The following is a 9,739-nucleotide window of genomic DNA, read 5'->3' as shown; positions in this document are numbered from 1 at the left end:
CAAAGAGCTATCAAAGGACGTCAGGGACAAGATTGTAGACCTGCACAAGGCTGGAATGAGCTACAAGACCATCAGCAAGAAGCTTGGTGAGAAAGAGACCACTGTTGGTGCGATCATTCGAAAATGGAAGAAATACAAGATCACAGTCGATCACCCTCACTCTGGAGCTCCATGCAAGATCTCACCTGGTGGGGTAAGAATGATTCTGAGAAAGGTGAGGTCAGTCCAGAATTACACGGGAGGAGCTTGTCAATGATCTCAAGGGAGCTGGGAGCAGAGAAATGCTGGATATGACCCCAAGAACACCATCCCCACCGGGCATTTCTCTGTTGATGCCAAAGAGCTCAATTTTGGTCTCATCTGACCATATCACATTCTCCCAAGCTTTCTCTGAATCATTCAGGTGTTCATTGGTAAACTTCAGACGGGCCTGTACATGAGCCTTCTTGAGCAGAGGGACTTTGCGGGCACTGCAGGATCTCAATCCATTACGGCGAAGTGTGTTACTAATGGTTTTCTTGGTGACTGTGCTCCCAGCTCCCTTGAGATCATCGACAAGCTCCTCCCGTGTAATTCTGGACTGACCTCACCTTTCTCAGAATCATTCTTACCCCACCAGGTGAGATCTTGCATGGAGCTCCAGAGTGAGGGTGATCGACTGTGATCTTGTATTTCTTCCATTTTCGAATGATGGCACCAACAGTGGTCTCTTTCTCACCAAGCTTCTTGCTGATGGTCTTGTAGCCCATTCCAGCCTTGTGCAGGTCTACAATCTTGTCGCTGACGTCCTTTGATAGCTCTTTGGTCTTGCCCATGGTGGTGGAGAGATTTGAACGGAAGAAACTGATTCTGTGACGGGAGTCTTTTATACAGGGACAGGACTAATTTGTAGCCTCATGGGCCCATAACCGGTCTGTGGGGGTCAGAATTCTTGCTGGTTGGTAGGGGATCAAATACTTATTTCCCTTAATTAAATACAAATTAATTTATAACTTTTATTTAATGTTTTTTTTTTCTGGATTTTTTGTTGATATTCTGTCTCTCTCTGTTAAAATAAACCTTCCATAAAAATTATAGACTGTTCAAGTCTTTGTAAGGGGGTAAACTTACAAAATCAGCAGGGGATCACATACTTATTTCCCCCACTGTATATATACACACACAAGCGTATACACGCATACGCCATATACACACGTTTAATAAACATACATGCACACGTGTGTATTCATACGCCATATGCCTGTGTGTTGCTTGCTGAGTGTGTGTAGTTTGTATATATGTGTGTAGTTTGTGTGCTTGTGTGTGTGCAGTTGTTGAGTAGCATGCTGAGTGTGTGTAGTTTGTGTGTAGGTTGTGTGTATGTGTATGTGTATGTGTGTTTGTGTGTAGTTTGTGTGTATACGTGTGTATGTGTGTGTGTAGTTTGTGTGTTTGTGTGTGTGCAGTTGTTGAGTAGCATGCTGAGTGTGTGTAGTTAGTGTGTCTACGAGAGTGTGTGTAGTTTGTGTGTTTGTATGTTTGTGTGTGTGTGTGCAGTTGTTGAGTAACTACACACACATATACACACTAACTACACACACATGTATACACACTAACTACACACACACACATATACACACTAACTACACACACATACACACACACTCAGCACGCTACTCAACAACTGCACACACACACTCAATTAGCAACTCTCTGAGACTTTTCACCACTTGTATCCCTCCGCCTTTCAGCTGTAATTACATTAATTAGATCCATTAATCATCGTTACCATGACGAATTAATACAAGTACTTATTTACGAGTAGCGGCACCAGACTCGCCGTCAACCCCCGGGTACGAATGAAGGTACAAAAGTATCGAGGCGCCCCTTCTAATGCACAACAGGTGGAATAACTAGGGCACGACATGCTTTTTAGATGCATCAACAGTTTAGGGAAGGTCCTTTCCTGTTCCTGTGCACAAAGCGACCCGACCGAACAGCTCTGGGACGAACCGGAACGCCGACGTCTTATCTAGAGCGGAACAGAACTTTACAGCCTGTGAATCCTCTCAGCCAATCAGAGCGCGGTATCCAGGTCAGGTGACACGACAAGGCCGACTAAAATCGACCTCTGTAATATAAACAGAAATCCGAACGCCCTTCACGTTGAGTTGATATGGCGTTTGGGATGAAGCGCTTCATCAGATAACAGCGAGCCGCTAAATAAGGGCGCGTCAATAAGGGACTCGGACGTGCAGACACGGCAGGTCGAACACGCCGTCAATCTGCCTTCCGCTGCTGGGGGATCTCTCTGGGTATATTGCTGCCCAGCCGACCGGTGGCGACGCCGAGTTTCGAACCGCTACACCACCTGGCCGCTATTTTTATTTTATTTTATTATTATTTTTATTTATTTATATATTTTTTATTTATTTATTTGTTTGTTTTGTTATTTATTTATTTGAATTTGTATTATTATTATTATTTATTTCTTTATTTAATTTATATCATTATTATTATTTTTATTTATTTATATTTTATTTATTTATTTATTTTCTTATTTATTGATTTTTATTTTTGATTATTATTTGTATTTATTTATTTTGTTATTTATTTGTTTTTGTTATTTATTTAAATTTTTATTATTATTATTTATTTATTTATTTATTTTATTTGTATTATTATTTTTATTTTTATTTATTTATATATTATTCATTTATTTAATTAATTATTTATAAATAACAGATTTTTATTTTTGATTATTATTTGTATTTATTTATTTTGTTATTTATTTATTTTATTTATTTGTTTGTTTTGTTATTTATTTATTTGAATTTTTATTATTATTATTATTTCATGTATTTATATACTTATTTATTTATTTATTTTATCATTATTTATTTTAATTCTTTATTATTATTTTTATTTATTTATTTTGTGCAGAAATACGCCGCCGGTTCTATACGTTTGACGCCCTTCCTGGCACGACCCTCCTCCTGGTACGAGCGTAGCACCCTAGTGCCCCCTTAGCACCTAGAGACTGGTCTGTGGAGGGTCTCTTTCCATCGATGGATGTGTACAGTCAGTAATTGTTTACCCACAACATCATCCGGGTGGTCAATAAAGCTTATATATTAGGAACTTGTAGGTCACACATTCAATGTTGCCAATCTTTTCACCATATCATGTACGGTAGGTGGTAAAAACGACTATTTGCAGTCTCATGATCGAGGAGACGTGATGCGGTTACCTGTCTGTTGGGCGCGTGCCCGTTGGCGTGGCTGCTCCTGGCCGGCGGGACCCCGTCGGTGCTCTTGTCGCTCCGCGGCTCCATGTCCTCCACCCCGTTGGCCCTGCGCACGCACAGCACCTTGCGGAAGCTCTGCCTGAAGTTGTCGCCCAGGAAGCCGTAGAGCACCGGGTTGGCGCAGCTGTTGGCGTACGTCATGATGACGGCGGAGAAGTACACGCCCACGATGACGCTGTTCTCGGGCAGGATGACCACCAGGTTGACCATGTTGAGCATGTAGAAGGGGAGCCAGCAGATCACGAACGCCACCACGATCACCACCACCATCCTGGTGACCCTCCGCTCGGAGCGCCGCCTCCTCCCCAGGCCGGCGCGGGCGCTGGACGCCTTGACCCGCACCACGATCAGCATGTAGCAGGCGCAGATGACCGGCAGCGGCGCGAAGAAGCCCAGGACGGACGTGTACAGGATGAACGTCGCCGACCACAGGCTGCGCGGCTCGGGCCAGATCAGGTTGCACGACTGGAACTGGTCCTGGACGTCCGAGAAGATCACCACGGGCAGCACCACCACGAACGACGTCGCCCACAGGGCCGCGCTGACCGCCTTGGCCACGCGCGGCTTGCGCCACCGGCTGGACCGGATGGGGTGCACCACGGCCAGGTAGCGATCGATGCTCATCACGGTGAGGCAGAAGATGCTCATGAACTGGTTGAGGGCGTCGGTGGTCATGACCACGCGGCACAGGAAGGAGCCGAACGGCCAGTACGAGAGCACGTTCTGGGTGCTCAGGAAGGGCAACCCCAGGATGTACAGCTCGTCCGCCACCGCCAGGTTGAAGATGTAGATGTTGGTGACGGTCTTCATCTTGACGTAGCGGAGGACCACGTAGATGGCGAGGGTGTTCCCCACGACCCCCACGATGAACACCGTGAGGGACACGGCCGCCGTCAGCACCATGCTGCTCCCGTGGAACGGCATCGGCAGGTCCGTCAGGTTGCCCGAGGAATTGGGGGGCAGGTGGATTCCGGCCAGCGGCCCCGAATCGTTAAAGCTCTCCCCTCGCTCCATGATTCAGCCACACACCCCCTTCCCGAAAAACCCCCGGATTTCCTGAAACGAGCTCAGAAGCGGGGCGTGGTCGCTCTCGGACGCCGGGGGAAGTCGTCGCGGCTTGGTCGCCTCGGGTTCTGCGGAGAGAGAGAGACAGCGAGAATGAGAATGCAGGACGCCCACTCGCACAGACTGCACGTGTCATCCAGGCAGCGTTCGTCAGCGTTCTGAGTACTATTGAACTGTGTGGGTATACAAGTACTGACTGTAGCCTGTCTGCTGCTGCGTACACCTGGTCGCCCGCTTTTTAGCTTGTGGCCCGGATATTTCCCAGGTGCAGCAGTGTAGTTGGGATTTCTTACAGTCGGTAGTTGTATACCCACATCTTCATCCGTGTGGTACTAAAGCTTGTTAATTAGGTACACCTACCAACTTGTAGGTCGAGGGCTCGAAGGTCAGACACGTTCAACACCAGTTTGCGTTCTGTGGTTTTTAAGATTACAGCAGATTCTCTAAATCTTTTCACCATATCATGTACGGTAGATGGTAAAAAAACAAAAAAAAACAAATTAGTTTTAGGGTTGGAACACACAACGTCATCATTTAAAAATTAAATATTCGGTAAACTTTGTTTTAAATGTTTTACCCCATTCCAACTTTTATTTTATTTTATTATTATTATTTTTTATTTATTTTATTTTTTATTATTATTTTTATTTTTATTTACGTATATATTTTTATTCTTTTATTTTGTTATTAATTTATTATTATTATTTTTATTATTATTTATTATTATTTTTATTTCACTTTATTTATATATTTTTTATTTATTCATTTATGTATGTTGTTATTTATTTATTTATATTTCTTCTTATTATTTTTATTTATTTACATAAGTTTATTTATTTATTTTATTATTACTTATTTATTTATTTATTTTTATTTTTGCATTTTCTCCCAATTTAGCATAGTCAATCTGCCTTCCGCTGCTGGGGGATCCCTGATTGCAGTCAGGGTGGGTATATTGCTGCCCAGCCGACCGGTGGCAACACCGAGTTTCGAACCGAGGAGTTCGGAATCTCGGAGCTGGTGTGCTAGCGGAATATCCCGCTACGCCACCTGGGCGCTATTTTTATTTATTTCATTATTATTTTTATTTATTTATGTATTTTTTATTCATTTATTTTGTTATTTATTTATTTTGTTTTTTATTTATATATATATTTTGTATTTATTTATTTATTTTGTTATATATTTTTATTATAATTTTTATTTATTTATTTATTTTATTTTTGCAGTTTCTCCCATTTTCTCCCAATTTAGCGTAGTCAATCTGCTTTCCGCTGCTGGGGGATCCCTGATTGCAGTTGAGGTGGGTATATTGCTGCCCAGCCGACCGGTGACTGGTGTTCTAGCGGAATATCCCGCTGCGCCACCTGGTCGCTATTTTTATTTATTTTATTATTATTTTTATTTATTTATATATATATATTTTATGTATTTATTTATTTGTTTTGTTATTTATTTATTTACATTTTTATTATTGTTATTTATTTATTTTATTATTTATTGATTTTTATTTTTTATTATAGTTTTTTTTATTTATTTTGTTATTTATTTATTTACTTTCATTTTTAATTATTGTTTTTATTTTAATGTATTTATATTTTTTATTTATTTTATTATTTTTATTATTTATTCATTTTGTTTAAGTCGTTTCTTTAAACGTTTGTCAGTTGAATAAAGATTTTATTACGTGTTACGAATGTCCCAACTTTTATTGACCGGGCGGTTACAGGGTTACAGGATGGACGTGTGTGCTGAACTTGGACACGGAGAACGAAACGAAAGGAAGCGCACGCTGCTTAGCGCGGTGCTGATTAGCATGTCCTCGGGCTATTAGATAAAATCTAGCGAGACTGGATCTAATCTGCTCCTGGTTCGACCAGGTTTACGATGCACCTTGGGGGGGCGGGGTTTAGAATGTGACCGGGCGATCCAGTCCGGCTGCGTGGCTGCTCTTTTAATGCGTTAAGAATTCTGCGCCGTTCTGCGCCGCCGTGGCTTTGTGATGGTTGCCTGCACAGATACTCCTCCTCCAGTGTACTGTTCCTCCAGGGTACTAGTTCGAGTGTACTAATAGCTGAGTGATTATGGTGGTGACTAGAGATCAGAAGGTCGCTGGTTCAAGCCCCACTGCCGAGTCGCCAGGAGACAGCGGCGGTAAAAGAGAACGTTGTTGTGTCGTCACGGTGACCTTAACATAATGTAATAGGTCTAGACGATCCGTCTGCGCTATGGCCGGAAGTATGTGGACGCCCTTCATTTCAGCTTTGCACCTACAGTTTGGGGAAGGTCCGTTCCCCTCTCCCCACAGACCCAGTGTAAAGAGTTAAAGAGCTAAAGAGCTTGCTCTTGACGTACGTCACGGGCACAAATTCCCACAGACACGCTACAAAGTTTAGGGACAGCACCTCCACCTAGCTCATGATCGTGTTATAAGGGTGTAATAAAGCCCTACAGACGTGGCCGTAAGTATTCGGACGCCCGACCCTGAGCTTTCTGAGACTCTGCGCGGTCTCTCCGGCCTCTCGCGAGACTTCGGTGGGAATTTGTGCCCGTTCAGTCCAAACACGACACCCTCGGGACGGCCGAGCGGCGAAGCGGGCTCTCCTCAGTCGTAAACATCAGAAGGTTTCGGGTTTCAGGGTTTGGTCTTTACTCGAGTGTCCGACGGCCTTGGCGGAACCGGCGCTCTCCGGGATTTAGCGGAATTAGGGATTCGACCGGGCGGGGTCGAGTTTAATCCGCTGATTACATTAGTGTTTGGCTTTCTGTTCTGGGAACAATGGGGTGGAACAGTGGTCTCTTGTCAAGGGCGGTTGGGTGTAGAAGACCCAAACGTGGTTGACACTGTGCGCAGTCGAGCAAGCTCCAGATCCAGAAGGTTCCAAAGCTCATGATCGACGTCGGATGCGATTTTGGCTTGTTTTTAGGTCACACGTGACCGTGGATCCAGACTGGCAGGCGCGGGAGAGCGCTGGCACGCCAAAGCGGGTGATTATATGGGCACAGAGAAGTCAACACATCTAAGAGAAGTCTAATATCTAAGAAGGAATAAATAAAATTCGTTTATTATCGTTAATTTGGACTTGATAAAGAAGTGTGTGTGTGTGCGCGCGTGTGTGTGTGTTCATGACACCGGACCCACTGGAACCCCCCCCCCCCCCCCTTTGTAAAACTTGTAACCTCCCCCCATTTAACTTTTCTAACTAACACCTAAAACCTAGAACCTAAAACCGTTCGCGCTCCGTACAGCATAGAAGGTTCGAACCTTGGTTCCCGGATCAGCTGTGGCTCCACACACACCGCACCACGCACCACGATCATACACACACACACACACACACACACGCGTCCGATTCGCAGAAACGATCAAAACACAAACAATAAAAGAGAGAAACCGAGAATCTCTTACATGCGATTCCGACTGTGTCGCGGTGAGTCCGGTTCCGCCGCGGCGACTCATCCGAGTGATCGGGGCGTCTCAAAGCGCTTTGATCCCGACGCGCGCGGGGTGTAACATCACTGTCCGGTCGGTGTCCGACTCCCCGACTCCCTCGTGCTGGTGTTGGTGTCGGTGTCGGTGTTGCCGCTGTTATATCGGATCATTCTAGCAGCTCCGGTGGGTTCGAATCGAGCCTGAGAGCGCGAGCTCTGCTCGAGGCTGTGCGTATGCGTGCATGTGCGCGCGGGTGACGGCGTTTATGCTGAAGGGCGTGTGCGCGTGAGTGTGTGTGTGTGTGCGAGCGCGCGCGTGTGTGTGTGTGTGTGTGCGCGCACAACTTTTTCTGCTCGCTGGGTTCCTGCCTGCCATGAGTTTGGCATGTTCTCTTCATTTCCACACGGGTAAGTGAGTGAGTGAGTGAGTCCCTTGTTTATTCCTCGCTTCTTCAGCCAAAGATCCGGACCCACAGCGACCGTAATATCACGTTTTATGCTGAATAATCTGCGCATGTGCCCCCACCTTGTAAAAACATGCAGGAGGTGGATTGGCTAACTAGATGAGTGAGTAAACACGTGACATTCCAGCCGTTCCTTACTCACCGTGTGGGGTATGTCCCCCATATGCCCCCCCCCCTCTAAATTTTTAGATAGGCTCTAAATGCCCCCCCCCCCCCCCCCCCCCCCCCCAATATACTGATATACAAATTATAAATACACATATTCCACTCAATATCTTTGGATCCGTCAGTGTTCCTATCAGTTCTTGATATGGCAGGACTGTTTTAGAACAACAGTTCCCCCCCCCCCCAGGCCTCGGTAGAAGGTACCTTTTTTATTATTATTATTGTAGTTTTTTATTATTTTTCTTTGTATTTATTTATAGTTATTTATTCATTTATTTTGTTGTTTATTTATTATTTATTTTTATTTATTTATTTATTTATATTTATTTATATATTTATATTTTTTTATAAAGGTATAAGGTAAAAAAAAAAACGAAATTAATTTTAGGGTTGGAACACACAGGTGAGGCACCGTTTAAAATTTTTATATTTTGTAAACTTTTTACTCGTTTTCCCTCGTCCCAACTTTTGTAATTATTATTATTATTATTATTATATATTTATTTTTATTGTTTTCATTTTTATTATTTTTATTTGCATTTATTTACATTTATTTATTCATTTATTTTGTTGTTTATTTATTTTTTATTTATTTATTTATTTATTTATTTATTTATTATTTTTTTATTTTATTTATTTATTTATTTATTTATTTATTTTTTATTTTGACTTGACTTGTCAGTGCGCTCTCTCACAGTGCAGGTCCCAAGCCTGGATACAAGAAGGAGGGTTGCGTCAGGAAGGGCTTCCCTATTTTAGGTAGCCCGTATATTAGGGGGCGCTGTGGGCGGGGTTACACCTGATCACCTGACGGCATGATGACTCGGTGAGAACGGTGAGAAATTTGAGGCAGCTGTAGCTCAGCGGTTAAGAGACTCGACTAGTAATCAGAAGGTTGCTAGTTCAAGCCACTGTTGGTCCCCTGAGCAGGGCTCTTAATGCTCAATTGCACAGATTGTATTAAGACGTAATTGCAAAGCGACTTGCAGGGCCTTGTGGCCTAGAGTTTACGGTACTGGACTAGTAATCAAAAGGTCGCTGGTTCAAGCCCCACCACTGCCAGGTTGCTGCTGTTGGGCCCTTGAGCGAGGCCCTTAACCCTCAATTGCTCGGACTGTATAGTGTCACACTACTGTAAGTCGCTTTGGCCGGGTTTCCACACAGACACGACTGGCCGTGTTTGAGAAAGGGAAGGTCGGGCGGGGTCTGCGATACGCCTTCTCTGAGACTGAACGGAAGGGGGTCACGTGGAGCTTAGCGTGTCTCTCCATACTTACCCGACTTACCTGGCAGGTGACGAGAAGCGGTTGCTGATTGGACGTGTGTC

The 9,739-nt window shown here is 43.9% G+C and overlaps 1 protein-coding gene across 1 annotated transcript in view; it reads right to left on the bottom strand.

Annotated features, from left to right (window-relative positions):
* The window catches only part of LOC134328484 (somatostatin receptor type 5), a 20,758-nt gene extending 16,458 nt beyond the window's left edge, over positions 1–4,300 (bottom strand). Inside the window, exon 1 of the mRNA XM_063009576.1 lies at positions 3,230–4,300. Within this exon, the coding sequence (XP_062865646.1) occupies positions 3,230–4,300 (1,071 nt within the window). The remainder of the gene's footprint in view (positions 1–3,229) is intronic.
* Between the last annotated feature and the right edge of the window lie 5,439 nt (positions 4,301–9,739).

Source organism: Trichomycterus rosablanca, chromosome 15 (assembly GCF_030014385.1).
Source record: "Trichomycterus rosablanca isolate fTriRos1 chromosome 15, fTriRos1.hap1, whole genome shotgun sequence".
Taxonomy (NCBI): Eukaryota; Metazoa; Chordata; class Actinopteri; order Siluriformes; family Trichomycteridae; genus Trichomycterus; species Trichomycterus rosablanca.
This window is presented reverse-complemented; position numbering and strand designations above follow the sequence as displayed.